Source organism: Schistocerca nitens, chromosome 8 (genome assembly GCF_023898315.1).
Source record: "Schistocerca nitens isolate TAMUIC-IGC-003100 chromosome 8, iqSchNite1.1, whole genome shotgun sequence".
In the NCBI taxonomy this organism is placed as follows: domain Eukaryota; kingdom Metazoa; phylum Arthropoda; class Insecta; order Orthoptera; family Acrididae; genus Schistocerca; species Schistocerca nitens.
Window position 1 is genome coordinate 622314860 of NC_064621.1, and position 17606 is coordinate 622332465.

Sequence of the window (17606 nt, forward strand, 5' to 3'; positions counted from 1 at the left end):
CTTTCTTGTGGATCTGACTGTACATAAATAAATAGAAGGTTTATTTGACATTGATACACTTCTTCTCCAGTGGAGTACTGGATAATTGACAAATGCCATGGATTAGCAAAGCATCACTTGATGAGCTAACTAACTAACAGTTCTGTTGCAGTATGACGTTCCATATTTGACTAAACAATTCCAACGGAAACTTTAACTATCACATTGGTCCTATGTTACGGTGCTGACTCCTTCAGATGAGACCGCGAACTGGGGCAGGGCTCTCACTGACTGATCTCTATATTGGCCTCAGTGTGAGGATGCTGCTGTGGTGTATTCTTCAGGTGCCCTCTCGTACGCCGTTGTGGACTGCAGCGAGATCACGCTAATGGTCTGTGGTACGATTTGCGTTGCCAACTTTAGTGTGGCGAAGCGACGTCAATACGATACCACACGGCTCTAGAGCAGTGGTCGCCAAACTTAGGAAACTTCTGAGCTACCGTATCGTTTTTACATCCCACTTTGAGCTGTCACAATATACTAGGACAGGGACAAGAACTTTAAAAAAACTTACATTTGTTTGTTTGTCCAGAAACTTACATTTATAGTCAGTGTTCTGGACAAACGCTTCTCAATCGCATGTGCTCTAACTTCGTTCACTACTTTTATGACTCTTTTCTTTACATCGTTCGTACTTAAAACTTTCCACACAGAGAATGCTGGTGTATTGCAAAATGGCAGAATGGTTCAAATGGCTCTGAGCACTGTGCGACTTAACTTCTGAGGTCATCAGTCCCCTAGAACTTAGAACTACCTAAACCTAACTAACCTAAGGACATCACACACATTCATGCCCGAGGCAGGATTCGAACCTGCGACCGTAGCGGTCGTTCGGCTACAGACTGTAGCGCCTAGAACTGCATGGCCACTCCGGCAAAGTGGCAAGACGAAAATTTCGTACAGCTGTTGTCTTTACGACCCAGGTTTACGAATCCCTTCTCTCTGCCTGTCATAGCAGGAGCTCCATCAGTTGCTAAGTCCACGAACTCTTTACAGAAATATTTTCAGAGTTTACAAAATCTTTAAATACTGAAAAAAATGTGCTGCCCCCTAGACGCTTCTGTTAGTGGTATGATCTTTACCAGCTTCTCTCTTATTTCTATATGTTCAAAAACGGTCCTTGGAAAACGGCCAACTGAGCCGCATAAACCGTATCAGTCGATTTGTCCAGTTGGAGGGAAAAAACAGCTGCAGAGATCGAAATCAGTTTTATGTTATGAAATAGCGTCAGAACTGGTAACCTCAACCATCCTCATTATCGTATTTGCAGAAAGCTGTACAGTTTTAATAGCAAACATTACCTCAGTTTCATTTTTGAAACTATCAACTGAAGCAGTTTTGATTAATTCGCCGTCTTCGTAAGATTTCTTATTCTGTGCAATAATTTTTGAAACTCTAAATGACGCCTTAGTTGCTGTTTTGTTCTTGTCTGACGGTTTAAAAAAAGTCGGTTGTAGAGTATTACGTTTGTATTTTAGCTGCCTCACTTTTTTCCCAACAGCAGGATCGAGTGGGAAATCCTGTTCAATCCCTGATGAACACTTCACAAGTTACATTCGAAGTTCCCTTTGTTCTCATCTGGTCCACTTGCACAGCAGAGGCAGCACATTTATCCTTTATCTGGGTTAAGAAGTAATCGGTTTCCCACTCCAAATGAAAGTGGTAAGTTTTTTTTGTGTTTTGCGTAAAAATGCCATTATTAGAACAAACCTAACTTAATATCAATACGTAAATCAAAGTATGCACGTTACCAAATGTCTGATATATACTCGAAAAACATAATATACACAACGTCACACTATACAATCAATTATCAGGCTGAGAAAGTGGTATCCCATGACTATAATATCAAAAGAGTCACTCAAATAAATACCTGAGTGTAACAATTTGTAGGTATGTGAAATGCATGATAACTTAAGTTCAGTTGTGGGTAAAGCAGGTGGCAGACTTCGGTTTATTGGTAGAACACTGGGGAAATACAATCAGCCTACTAAAGACATTCCTTACAAATCACTCATGCAACCCATCCTAACATATTACTCAAGTGTGTGGGACCCATAGCAGATAGGACTATCAGGGGATATTGAACGTATACAGAGAAGGACAGCACGAATGGTGACAGGTATGTTTAATCCATGGGAAAGTGTCACAGAGATACTGAAGGAACTCAACAAAGTTTCAAGAATCGGCTTTAAATAGTTACTCTACGGATATGCTACATCCTCCTACGTGTCTCTCACACAGGGCTCGTGAAGATAGAATTTGAATAATTACTGCACGCACACAGGCATTCAAACAATCATTCTTCCCACGCGAAGAAACCCTAATAACTGGTGCAGTGGTACGTACCCTCTGCCATGCATCTCAAAATGGTTTGCAGGGTATAGATGTAAATGAACATGAAGAATCTTGATTGACAATGTCAGGTGTGCGGAAGGAAAAACCAGTTGCCGTCGTGACTGCGGTGTGACGTGGGAGCCCAGCGGAGCAATCCAGAATGGGCAACCTGGGCGTCACCGCTATCTACCGAAAGTTTCCCCGCAAACTGGCAGTGGATCCTGTCAACGATGTGGCTGTCACTGCTCTACAACTTGAGCCTCCACACGAACCCCCGTCTCACAGAACTTCTATGCTATAGCTAGCGATCCTGTAAATGATCGTACTAACAGGCTATTGCAGGACAACCAGTAATTCGACAAGTCAACCATTTATTATTAAAAACACAATGAGTTACAGGATTACGCCGAAATTACAGAAGAAAGAGCGATTTATTTTCACCTGACTTTATTTATTCCTCTTGTTGTGTTAAAATTAGCTTCTTTGATAACAACACAGCGGGGTTTACGCAATTTAATTACATTAACATTCTAATGCAGTTGCAACTACGACAGAATCCCGAAACAGTCCGTCATCAAACAAGCAATTGAGGACAAGTCAGGTCAGTAGTTTATGCTCAGTACAAAAATTAATGCTTGATTTCTTCACTTATGTTGCTTCAAACCCATACCAAGTCTCATTTGATCATCCATCGATGGACCTTCAGATAATTACATTATGTCATTGAAAACTCTGTAGTTGTTCTTATATCACAGTAGATAAGAGAGTTTTGCATGTTTACTCTATGGCACAATACTCTCTGCTTTGCCTGTTACCATGAGCCAAAGACTCATTTCGATATCTTGATCCTTTCAGGAGATATGAGGGATGTTGCGAATATTTCACTTTCACTCTATCCTTTGCACACGCGACTGGAAGTGAATGCAATACATACAATGTATTTTCTGGGGACTGAAGATAGATAGATCTCGTCTCAAGTTTAAAAAAAGATCAATATGGTATGTACATTTTGTGTACAGCAATGTATAGCCTAAGTCTACCAAACGCAAAATTATACTGACCCCTATTTTTCATTACAAACTATTGGAATTTTATGCAGTACCGTTGATACGTATAGAAATTTCAGTCACTATGACCACTATCGAAATTATAAGTTGCAGTGCAGCCAGCAGGTGCAAGCCTCCATTCCCACAGTGTGGCCGACCGGGGTGGGAAGAGAATCTTTCGGTCATAACAGACGGAACTCACAACTCGGTGGGCGACAATTTACTGAGACGGCCGTCCCTTCACAACATACGGCTGCACTTTAGCAGACGTATGGAAAAGAGGACAAATAGCTTCAAAAAAGGCAGACAGAGTTAAAAAAAAGGGCGCACACGGAAACATACGTTCAAATTTAAGAAATTAATTAATTAATAGACATAACATGCACTCTTTAACTTTTATTGGTACTTCTCTGCAGATCCAATTGTCTGTAGAAGTGTAGGCTTGCTTAGCAGATAGTATAAAACGATACACAGTAAATTTCTTTTAAATTATGCTGGACCGTGAACCTGCCTTTAACCCTTTGTTTCCTGACATAAAAAAATTTTTACTTTTTAACATTTTCTTTGCAGAATTTATGCTATTGTGGCCTCAAATGACGGTAGGATTTTTTGTAAAATTTTATTTTATTTTTTGCAACTTTTTTCTCTCCTGGTACTCAGAAGTACCGTCAGACTCCATGGACAGAATCACAACATGGGCAGAAAAATGCTCCAATTTTTATAACTTGTACTTTATTCCACATAAATATTAAATATTTTTACATTAGAAAATTAACAGAAATATGATATTTCTTAATTTTTTTTTTAAATTTCGCATAAATTTATTCTAGAGCAACTTCACAATACGTAGTAACTTGGCTATACATTTTTGACAGTATATACATATCACATATTTAGTGATACCTCATGAAATTGTAGGAAACAGTTCTTTTTCTCATTGCAGCACAAATACACTTTACATGTACTACATTGTGAATGCGGTCTCGACTGAATTTTATTTTTTTGCACACATTTCGCATCGTCCTCTTTTACAACTGAACACTACAAAATGGTTTCCTCGGTTGCCAAGACGTACATCCTTCGGAACAGAAAAGTTATCCTCCCTTCTCTTTGGGAGAGTTATTTCATCTTTACCAGAGTTTCTTTTTTTGAGATTTGGCACTTGCTGTTCATTCATTAGCCCTAGTGCCACAGCATGCCTGAATTCCAGCAGTGGCAGTGCCCCATGTAGATCACTGAAAATGACGTAAGCATTGACAAAAGCAATTTGTATTGCTCCCCAGAAGAGACGGTGCCACCATTTCTTTGATCGCTTGTCAAGACCATAAGTTGAACGTAATCTGTCTGCATGATCCACACCACCCATGTTTTTATTGTAATCACATACAATAACTGGACATGGTATAGTCATACTAGTTCCATCTTTCTGTTTTCTTGTCACTACGAACTGTTCGGTGCTATGGAAGTTTGACGCAAAATACACTACTTTATTTTCCTTCCATTGAAATACTGTTAGTTCTAAAGATGACACACTGTGATTTGATTTAGACATTTTCCTTTAGGTAAATTCCCTGGCAAACCTTTCCTGTTTTTTCTAATTGTTCCACAGGCAAATGTATTTACGGATTTCTGTGTGAGAAAAAGTGGACAGAACAACTAGTGAGAGGTAAGGCGTTGTTGCTACAATAAAGTGTTCGCACAACCTGACGGTACTAATAAGTCCGCCTTATATTTTCCACTTTATCTCATTCACTTGTAACGTAATGCTTCAAACTGTTATAAAAAAACAAAGAAGGTAAGTACGTACAATGGAAAATACAACGGAAGTTTCAATAAATTGTGCACAAATTCAGGCAACACCATGGAAACAAGCACATACAATCTTCTGTTTTCACAGCAGCGCGCGAAAAACAATTTCAAGCTCTGACCGCCAGAGAGGTCTATGTATTGCACAATAACAACTATGAAACAGTACAGCAGAGTTACTGTTACGTACCGACAGGCTCTCAGATCACGAAACTGCACCACGAGAAAATAATGAGAGTCAAAACTTACTGGTACTTTTAAGTACCGTCAGGCAACAAAGGGTTAACAGATTGAAGGTTCAACCTATTCCCGTCATTAGTCCACTGTGTTGTAATGAGCGAAAACACTCTTTCTGCATTTGCATTGGCCCCTGATACATTGAAAAAATATTCGTCAAGTCTTAATAATTCTGAATGAAAATCAACACACTCACTTTCACAAAAATACTTGGCCCATTTTTTACTACAAGATAACCGACTAAGTTCAGAATCATTACTATTTTGTTTTAGAAATTGCCTAAAATTACAGAATTGGTCAAAACATTTTACATCTTCAGTTTCAAAAGCTGCAAATTCATCCTGCAAATGGAAAAGGCTATTTGCAGCATCACTGTAGTTAACTTCTGTTTTAATAAACATCCATGTGAAACAAGAAAAGTAGTCAAACACATAGAGCCATCGTTTTAAATGTTCATGGCACGATTTATACAGCAACATAGCTTCCTCCATTAAAAGTTTAACTTCTTTATCAGAGCCACACTCCGAATCAACGGAAAGACAATCAACAAACAGCAAATCACACTCATACATGAGTACTGAGTTCACGACATGATATCTATAATCCTAAGCCAAGACAATGTGAATTTGGAACTGGAAATAATGAACGGAAATTTTAAATCACCGATTTATGCACTGGCTTATGGATCTATGTAGTGAGAAACCGATAAAATCGACTATCCTACTGCCACCTGTACATAAGGTATATAAGAAATGAGCAATAGAACGGGAATGATTGCAAATATAATGTTATTACGGTCAACTTTGCGTCAACATTGCATCAACCTTACTGACGCCTTCTGACAGCAATGTCCGCAACTCGTGGTCTTGCGGTAGCGCTCTCGCTTCCCGCGCACAGGGTCCCGGGTTCGATTCCCGGCGGGGTTAGGGATTTTTCCTGCCTCGAGATGACTGGGTGTTGTTGTGTCGTCTTCATCACCATCAGCCATCCCCATTACGGTCGGAGGAAGGAAATGGCAAACCACCTCCGCTAGGACCTTGCTTAGTACGGCGGTGCGGGTCCCCCACATCGTCTCCTACGCCCCTCATAGTATGGGACCTCATCCTCATGATCTGACAGCAATACGTGTCACATGTAGGACGTGCAGAGTAGCGCTTATCTCGGCTGACTCCGGCTACACATTGCGAGAAGGAGAATAATCTAAAAATAGACCCGGACCCCAGACAAACAGATAAATAGGACAACATGTCTGGATTTATCCTGACGACTGGTCACTGTACCCGGTGCTGAGGACGAGGATGTGTTTCTGCACAGTCAGTTAGTTACGTGTTCCATTGATCAATCACACAGTAACCGTTATTATGTGGAACGTGTCAAGCGCATAACAAATACACACATGAATCAAGGGCTTTTTTTAAGCTTAAAATTTTTATTATCTAACCCATTTCTTTAATGACACAAAATGGATACATTATACCTATATATTTATTTATTCCTGTGCGAGAAGTCATCTATGATATAGAAGAAGTTGTCGAGGAGATATGATTTCAATTTATTTTAAACTATTACTGCTGTCCGACAGACATTTTATTTCATATGGTAATCTATGGAAAAGTTTCACAGCAGCACATTTTAACCCTTTCCGTACCAAAGATAGGTTAAGTAGAGGATAGTGTAAGTCTTCCTTTCTTGTGGTATTATAATCATGAATATCACTGTTGTTTTTAAACTGGTCCATGTTGTTGAGAACAAATTTCTTTACTGAGTAAACGTACTGTGAGTCTGTTGTAAGAATTCCTAACCTTTTAAACAGATACCTATAAGATGTGTGACAATGATACCCACACATTATTACAACCACTTTCTTTTGAGCAGTGAATACTTTTTGCCTAAGTGTTGAGTTACCCCTAAATATTAATCCGTATGACATCAGAGAGTGAAAATATACAAACTATGTTAGCCTCAAAATTAGCAGTAATTCTGAGTGCAAATGTTGCTGAACCTATTCGCTTTAGGAGATCCAAAATATGAATTTTCCAGTCACAGTTTTTATCTACATGTACACACAAAAACTTAGTATGCTCTACCCTGACTACTGACTTCTGTTGATGTGTTATATTTATTGAAGGAACTGTACTCCTTGCGGTAGAAAATTGGATGTACTGTGTTTTTTCAAAGTCCAGAGCAAGCCCATTCACAACAACCCAATCAATAACTCTTCCAAAGGCATTATTTGTATCACTTTTTATTGGAGTTTCTTTTACTGGATTAATGACGATGCTTGCATCATCAGCAAACAGTGTCAGTTTAGCTTCTTATTTCAGATAAGAATGGAGGTCATTCACATATATATTAAGAACAGAAGGGGACCCATGATCGAACCCTGTGGAACACCTAACGTAATTTCACCCCAGTTAGTTGAAGTGGGAAACTGACTTAAATCACTTAAACCACGTAAAGAAACTGTTCTGTAGACATGACTTAAACAATTGTATGCTTTTCCATTTATACCATAGAATTGTAATTTCTGTAATGTAATGTCATGGTTCACACAATCACACGCTTTGGATAAGTCACAGTAAATTCCTATTTTTGACAGTTTACTATTTAAAGGCTCTATTATGTTGGCAGTGAAATTGTATATTGCTGCCGGCCGGAGTGGCCGAGCGGTTCTAGGCGCTACAATCTGGAACCGCGCGACCGCTACGATCGCAGGTTTGAATCCTGCCTCGGGCATGGATGTGTGTGATGTCCTTAGGTTAGTTAGGTTTAAGTAGTTCTAAGTTCTAGGGGACTGATGACCTCAGCAGTTAAGTCCCATAGTGCTCAGAGCCATTTTTTGTATATTGTTGTCTCAGTGGAACAGCATGTTTGAAATCCAAACTGTGATTTACTAAGTATCCCATTACTGCCGAGATGGCTAACCACTCTTGAGTACAATACTTTGTCGATGATTTTTGAAAATGCTTTAAGCAGAGGTCAAGTTATCTTGGATACGCTCAACAGGGAAGTTATTCTTTTCAAACTATAATAACGATGTGGTGGCTAACACTGTAGGCATCAGGTGGCTTTTTGCAGATGATGATTGTAGCATTTCTTGCTCTAGGAACCAATCTTTATTCCTACAGAATACCGGTCATTTTACGTGCTTCACTGTCCCTGTTAGACTCTGATAAAACATATACCGCACTAGACTAATTTGAGACTGCTCTGTGGATTGAGCACGTAAAATCCCGCTTTAAATATCATTTTCTTTATGATAGGAAACAAACTGACGCCTTCTGACAGCACTACATGTCACATGAAGGACGTTTTGAGTAATACTTATCTGGGCTGACTCCAGCTAAGCACTGCGAAAACGAAATTGCAAATATTTGCTGAAACAAGAGAGAAAATGCGACTGACAGCTCTTAGGACGAATACCCTGTATATTTAAATTAATTAAAATATTAAAAGAATACATTTATTACTTTCTAAATAAATTACCTTGCCAAATAGTATTCTATATTTATACACACAAATCGAATTCTTTATTTTGACAGTTATAAAGATAACACTTCATTCAATATCTTTTCTGGTACTTTTATGGTAACTTCAGTTTTACATGTTCTACCGACTGTATCGTTATTTCAGCCTTCTTATACATTATACCATAAATGTGTATGTTCTACCGACTGTATCGTTATTTTAGTCTTCTTATACAAGATATCATAAATGTGATATGCATTATTTACAACACCAGTACTTTGTGAGGGACATCCATTTTTATTTTAATGGCCTTACCCATGGTGGAAATTGATTTTCAAGTAGCTTTTAGGTTATGCTCTTAAAACGAAATATCCTCAGAACATCAAGCCAAAAGAATGCAGAAGGGGAAAAAAGACTAACCATTGATGTTGTGGATTTGAGTACCATATATGTAAATTAATAAAGGCTCATAAATGTTAAATATGTGTCAAGAAAGTTAAAAAATAGGGAAGTAAATGTAGTGACAAGGCTATAAAAGTAGCTACGTAGTATCTGTTTACTACCTTCAGTGATGTGTGTGTGTGAGACATTTTTAAATAATTTAATGTTTTGACTTTTCCTCCAGCGGTCTATACATAGTGATTCAAAAGATTGTCTAGAAATTGAAGGTGCTGATGGAGAAGTCGAAATACAACCACCTTGGAATAAGAACTAGTGGTCTTGGAAGTAATCCTGAACTTAGGAATCTACAGTAAGAAACAACAAGGACAATCAGTGTAAGCACACCTTAAGTTCAGCAAAGATGGTGTTCTTTTTCTGTGTATGTATAGTTGAATGTAACTAGACACAGCTCATGCACATTTTTCTGTGGAACTACGTGATGCAACCAATTCCACATATCGCAGGCACTGGATCAGAAGAGGAATCCTATTGGATGCCCATATCTCTCCATTCGTCTGACACCATTTTATTTTATTCTTTTTGAGGGAGCATATCAAAAGCCTTATGTATGAGACAAGTTTTTAACAAAGAATCACCTCTCGCCAGTGTACTTGCAGCACCTGGTCAAGTTTGTGCTATACGTGGCGTATTTGATGGAGTGCTCCAGAACTTTAGACGAGGATATATCCCCGTATTGAATGTGGTGGTCGCCATTTTGAACACCTCTCGTAATGTACAACATTATTTAGCAAACAACTCATTATCTCTGCTGACCTTAGGTACACGTGCATTCATTGTTCTTGTTGTTCCTCACTTTCCTAAGCTTTCACTAGCTCAGGGTTTTTTCCAAGCCCAAACGTCCATATTCTAGAGTTGAAGCATTTCGACTCCTCTATTAGATCTTTTCTCTTTGTGCAAAACCTCTTCAATTAAACTGTATACACATGTACTAACGACCCATCTCAGCTTTGCACGGATAGCTCGAAGTACCTGCAGCTGGACGACTTGTTTGGTGTGGTGGTAATTTCGTTTAAGGGTTGCTGCGCAGAGTTACGAAACAAATTCAGAGAACAACTTTAGAGAACTGAATATCATCACTTTCATGTAACTTAAACACTTTAAGCTGTACACATAGGAAATTCCTCTGGACACATGAATGTTACCTGTTCCATATTTAATTGGCGTTTGGAGTGACATTTTGTGTTCATGATGGGAGCACGTCATGATTTAATGAATCTGTTTATGATCAATGTAAATACTGTATGCGAATCATGGATCTTTGTGCATGTGTTTGATTGTGTGTCAGATATTGCATGGTTCCTGAGTGGGTCGTTTGCAAAGACCACAAAGAAATCGAAATAAAAAGAAACAAAACATGTGTGATCTTGATGTACAGCCCATGACAGCAGCCGTGTTATAAAGCTTAGTGTGCAGTGATTCATTGTTGAGACTTATAGACACAGTTCTCTATTGTGGACCCTTTTTGGCAGTCTTTTTCACCATCTCATACAAAGAATCCCGTCTGCATCTGGGTTTGATTCAAGAAAAATATAAAGCTGAAAGTTGAGTCATCTGTTGTGCTGCTGTAAAACGTTATTTATGTGGACCAAGCAAATCTGCATCTATGCTAAAGTAAAAACTAAAACTAAACGAAACTGCACCTGAACAGGCCACATATGCCCAACGGTACCGACCGGCCACCATGTCATCCTCAGCCTACAGGCATCACTGGATGTCGTTATGGAGGGGCATGTTGTCAGCACACCACTCTCCTGATACCGGAGTCGCTACTCCTCAATCAAGTAGCTCCTCAGTTTGCCTCACAAGGGCTGAGTGCACCCCACTTGCCAACAGTGCCTGGCAGACAGGATGGTCACCCTACCAAGTGCTAGCCCAAGGCAACAGCGCTTATCTTAGGTGATCTTGCGGAAACTGATGTTACCATTACGGCAAGGCCAACTCATCTAGGGCAAAGTAGGGTTTTGGAAAACATTTTTAATTTTGTATAAAAGCTTAGTCACAGATTTTAGATTCACATTTTTTTTACGTATGCAGTTGCTCTCAAATGAGTGCAGGAAACTACCTCGTAAAAGTCTAAAACCCTTTCAAATTTTGTTGTCTCACCTCGCAGTTTGATGATGTAGTGGCTGTATTTTCATTATTTGTCATATTTATTAGAATAATTCAAAGTCACGTACCTCACTGCCTACTGTTTGGGGACTCTGCAGTGAATGATGACTGAAGTGCACTCTCAGCGAACCGAAAACTGGTAGTTTGTAATTGTCATCTTTTTTTTAAATTCTTCCTTCAAAACTCCACAGAAGTATTTGAAAAAGTTATAAAGACATTTCTGAATCCCTTCCCATCCTTTATTTTCAAGGTTTCAAGAACATTGTGCCAGTTTCTGTTTCCTTCTTCAAGAAGCTCAAGCATCCATCAATGTTCATCGGCGTTGCTCCAACTTTTCGGTTGGTGCACTTTAAGTCATACATTGCTCCACACAAAATGTAACTAACGCACCAAAATACTTTTTTTCTATAAGGCCTATATCACTTTCTCAGCAGTAGAGATTCGTTTACCAGTGCTGTGTATAATTTCAGAGTATCCAAACAAATAATATCTCTAGAACATTAAGATGTGTCCATACTGGGCATGCTATGCCAAACTCATTCCACTCATTGTCGATATATCAAAGGAAGGGAACTTTTGCATACACTCAGTTTAAGTAGGGTTGTGTCACATCATGCAGAGCTATGCTTCAAAAGAATGCTGTCATTCACCCCTTGACCCTAGACAGCAATCACATCGTTATCACAGTTGCGATGAATCTCCGTTCATCATTGTTCAACTAATTGGCATGAAATACACTCCTGGAAATTGAAATGAGAACACCGTGAATTCATTGTCCCAGGAAGGGGAAACTTTATTGACACATTCCTGGGGTCAGATACATCACATGATCACACTGACAGAACCACAGGCACATAGACACAGGCAACAGAGCATGCACAATGCCGGCACTAGTACAGTGTATATCCACCTTTCGCAGCAATGCAGGCTGCTATTCTCCCATGGAGACGATCGTAGATATGCTGGATGTAGTCCTGTGGAACGGCTTGCCATGCCATTTCCACCTGGCGCCTCAGTCGGACCAGCGTTCATGCTGGACGTGCAGACCGCGTGAGACGACGCTTCATCCAGTCCCAAACATGCTCAATGGGGGACAGATCCGGAGATCTTGCTGGCCAGGGTAGTTGACTTACACCTTCTAGAGCACGTTGGGTGGCACGGGATACATGCGGACGTGCATTGTCCTGTTGGAACAGCAAGTTCCCTTGCCGGTCTAGGAATGGTAGAACGATGGGTTCGATGACGGTTTGGATGTACCGTGCACTATTCAGTGTCCCCTCGACGATCACCAGTGGTGTACGGCCAGTGTAGGAGATCGCTCCCCACACCATGATGCCGGGTGTTGGCCCTGTGTGCCTCGGTCGTATGCAGTCCTGATGGTGGCGCTCACCTGCACGGCGCCAAACACGCATACGACCATCATTGGCACCAAGGCAGAAGCGACTCTCATCGCTGAAGACGACACGCCTCCATTCGTCCCTCCATTCACGCCTGTCGCGACACCACTGGAGGCGGGCTGCACGATGTTGGGGCGTGAGCGGAAGATGGCCTAACAGTGTGCGGGACCGTAGCCCAGCTTCATGGAGACGGTTGCGAATGGTCCTCGCCGATACCCCAGGAGCAACAGTGTCCCTAATTTGCTGGGAAGTGGCGGTGCGGTCCCCTACGGCACTGCGTAGGATCCTACGGTCTTGGCGTGCATCCGTGCGTCGCTGCGGTCCGGTCCCAGGTCGACGGGCACGTGCACCTTCCGCCGACCACTGGCGACAACATCGATGTACTGTGGAGACCTCACGCCCCACGTGTTGAGCAATTCGGCGGTACATCCACCCGGCCTCCCGCATGCCCACTATACGCCCTCGCTCAAAGTCCGTCAACTGCACATACGGTTCACGTCCACGCTGTCGCGGCATGCTACGAGTGTTAAAGACTGCGATGGAGCTCCGTATGCCACGGCAAACTGGCTGACACTGACGGCGGCGGTGCACAAATGCTGCGCAGCTAGCGCCATTCGACGGCCAACACCGCGGTTCCTGGTGTGTCCGCTGTGCCGTGCGTGTGATCATTGCTTGTACAGCCCTCTCGCAGTGTCCGGAGCAAGTATGGTGGGTCTGGCACACCGGTGTCAATGTGTTCTTTTTTCCATTTCCAGGAGTGTATTTCTAAATTACCAGGTGATTATACTCAAACTTTCCCTATTTGACATGTTATAACATAGAAAGTAATTACTGTTCAGGTACCAAACTTGGTAGCATTAGCGTCCAGAGTATGGGGTGTATGATCGCCATGCATCACAGCGCCCCCATCCAGTTCCAGCTATGGTTACCAGTTGCCATGATCAGTCATCATGATTCACAGTGTCACACACCTGACTGGTCACAGTGCACTTGTTGATGTGTCAACATGAGCTTGGACAAAAGGAGCAGGGCATTATTGGTGCAGCTCTATTATCAAAACAACAGTAATACTGCAGCTGAACTTCAAGAATATTGCTGTCCAAATGGATTACAGAAAGGTCCTCTTTCCCCACCTGCTGTGCAGAGCATGATGAAGAAGTTTTAATCAACTGGAGAACTGGGCTCGCTCTTGGAGGAGGCCAATGACCAGCTGCACCACATCTGGTTGGTGATATCACTGTTGCTATGGCATACAACACTGCGCGCAATTCCCGACCGTCAGGTGGTGCATGTGCTGTGTCACAACAATTGAACATCCTATGGTCCACTGTATGGACAGTGCTTCTCAAACAGCGTCTGTACGAGATCCATGTCGTACAGCAGCTTGTACCACAGGATGCACAATTACATATTGACTTTGCTCTTCACGTTCTCGGAAGGACTGAAGTTGGCGAGGACAGACAAAACTCATTTTTCTCTGGCGGGTGAGGTGAACACACAGAACTGCTGAGTATGGGGTTATTTATCTCCAGTCACTGTGTGAAGTTCCCTTGTATGGTGAAAATATCACCATATGGTGTGGCCTCATAGCTACATTCATCATTGGCCCATTCGTTTTTGAACAGGGTGGTGTTCAAGGACAAAAGTTGTGCAGTGTGACTGGTCAGTGTTACTGCGATATGCTTTGCCAGCATGTCATAGCTGCACTACAGGAGAGAGATGCATTGAAGTGAACAGTTTTAATGCAAGATAGGGCCTCACCACACATCGGTTGTGAAGTTCACTTGCTTCTCTGAAACGCGTTTGGAAATTATCGAACTATCAGGCGATCGTTTCCAAATGCTTGGCCAGCATGATCACCTGATCTCACTCCATGCGGTTCCTGGTTCTGGGGCTACCTGAAGGACAGGATTTACCAGCAGAACATTCACATACGTGCTGATCTGAAGTGCAGCATATCAAGAGAGATAGCAAGCATACCTACGTACATGCTTTGTTCTGCTGCACAGAATGGAATCCTATGCTTTCAGACTCTTGTAGACACTGATGGGATCCATATTGAGCCCCTTTTTGTAGCAGTAATGGTACTGGTATGTAATGGTATGATGTATCGAAGCAGCACATTAATAGGGCTTCCACTGAACTGACTCTTATTCGGAAGGACGACGATTCAATCCCGCGTCCGGCCATCCTGATTTAGGTTTTCCGTGATTTCCCTAAATCGCTCCAGGCAAATGCCAGGATGGTTCCTTTGAAAGGGCACTGCCGACTTCCTTCCCCATCCTTCCCTAATCCTATGAGACCGATAACCTCACTGTATGGTCTCTTGCCCCAAACAACCAACCAACCAACCAACTAAATTGAATCTGCAGTATTTCTCTTCCCCATGTCCTTGACATTTATGCTACCAAGATTGGTTCTCATACAGTAATTAGTTTCCATGTTGTAACGTCTTATATAGGGAAAGTTTAATTATAACCACCTGGTATATACACAAACGTTACTCATAAATCAGTCCCTGTATTAGTGAAAACCATATCATGGAACTGTAGCAGATGACTTGCATTTAGCAACACATAGAAGAAAGATACAGTTCTGTGCGTGTGCATGTGCGTGTGCGTGTGCGTGTGCGAGAGAGAGAGAGAGAGAGAGAGAGCATGAGTGAGTATGCGTCCATGTTAAATTATTGACATTCTATATATCTCTCTCTATGTGACTAGCCATATTACTGTACTGTACAAAACCATCAACGGGTGACTAATTGTTCTAACGATGCGTTGCAGGAGATGAGGGAGACGGCGAGTGGTCTGTGCGCGTGGACGGCGCCACCGGCTGCGGCCACAGCTGGGAGGGCGTGCGGCGCGTCCTGGGGCTGTGCTGCGCATGCGCTTTCGGCAAGCACGCCAAGCCGCATCGCGAGCTGTCCCTCTACTCCAGGGGGCAGCAGCAGCGTGGACAGGGGGGCGGCGAGCGCGACAACGTCGCCTCCAGGAGGCACGCGGGTCAGTAGCGCGCTACACTGCGGCACTCAGCACTTTTGTCTCCCATCTATTTGACCTGCAGATGGTCAGAGATTTAGCCGATCACCCTAATTCTACACTACTGCCCATTAAAATTACTACACCAAGAAGAAATGCAGATGAAAAACGGCTTTTCATTGGACAAATATACTAGAACTGACATTTGATGACATTTTCACGCAATTTGGGTGCATAGGTCCTGAGCAATCAGTACGCAGAACAACCACCTCTGGCCGTAATAACAGCCTTGATACGCCTGGGCATTGAGTCAAACGGAGCTTCTATGGCGTGTACATATACAGCTGCCCATGCAGCTTCAACACGATACCACAGTTCATCAAGAGTAGTGTTTGGCGTATTTTGACGAGCCAGTTGCCCGGCCACCATTGACCAGACGTTTTCCGTTGGTGAGAGATCTGGAGAATGTGCTGGCCAGAGCAGCAGTCGAACATTTTTTGTATCCAGAAAGACCTGTACAGGACCTGCAACATGCGGTCGTGCATTATCCTGCTGAAATGTAGGGTTTCGCGGCGATCGAATGAAGCGTACAGCCATGAGTCGTGACACATCTGAAATGTAAGGTCCACTGTTCAAAGTGCCGTCAATGCGAACAAGAGGTGACCGAGACGTGTCACCAATGGCACCCCACACCATCACGCCGGGTGATACGCCACTATGGCGATGACGAATACACGCTTCCAATGTGCGTTCACCGCGATGTCGCCAAACACGGATGCGACTATCATGATGCTGTAAACAGAACCTGGATTCATCCGAAAAAATGACGTTCTGCCATTCGTGCACCCAGGTTCGTCGCTGAGTACACCATCGCAGGCGCTCCTGTCTGTGATGCAGCGTCAAGGGTAACCGCAGCCATGGTCTCTGAGCTGATAGTCCATTCTGCTGCAAACGTCGTCGAACTGTTCGTGCAGATGGTTGTTGTCTTGCAAACGTCCCCATCTATTGACTCAGGGATCGAGACGTGGCTGCACGATGCGTTACAGCCATGCGGATAAGATGGCTCTCATCTCGACTGTTAGTGATACGAGGCCGTTGGGATCCAGCACGGCGTTCCGTATTACCCTCCTGAAGCCACCGATTCCATATTCTGCTAACAGTCATTGGATCTCGACCAACGCGAGCAGCAATGTCGCGATACGATAAACCGCAATCGCGATAGGCCACAATCCGACCTTTATCAAAGACGGAAACGTGATGGTACGCATTTCTCCTCCTTACTCGAGGCATCACAACAACGTTTCACTATGCAGCGCCGATCAACTGCTATTTGTGTATGAGAAATAGGTTGAAAACTTTCCTCATGTTAGCACGTTGTAGGTGTCGCCACCGGCGCCAAACCTGTGTGAATACTCTGAAAAGCTAATCATTTGCATATCACAGCGTCTTCTTCCTGTCGGTTAAATTTCCCGTCTGTAGCACGTCATCTTCGTGGTGTAGCAATTTTAATGGCCAGTAGTGTATATGGTTACAAATTATGTATTCATTTGATGTCAACTGAAACTACTGCAAGTTTATTGTTACTTAAGTTGGCCATCAGACCAGCTTAGTTTTTCAGTTCAGTCACGATTTTTGTACCTCTGTCCCGATTTTTCTCAAAGGGAATTCCAGACGCTTATTTCCATCAGATTTAACAATTATCAACTCTTTTACCCGAAGTATGAGGG

At 42.4% G+C, this 17606-nt stretch overlaps 1 protein-coding gene across 1 annotated transcript in view; it reads left to right on the forward strand.

Annotated features, from left to right (window-relative positions):
- Positions 1 to 15911, forward strand: part of LOC126199701 (uncharacterized) — a 401314-nt gene extending 385403 nt beyond the window's left edge. The window contains exon 4 of the mRNA XM_049936628.1: positions 15685 to 15911. Coding sequence (XP_049792585.1) covers positions 15685 to 15911 — 227 coding nt within the window. The remainder of the gene's footprint in view (positions 1 to 15684) is intronic.
- The last annotated feature ends 1695 nt before the right edge of the window (positions 15912 to 17606 follow it).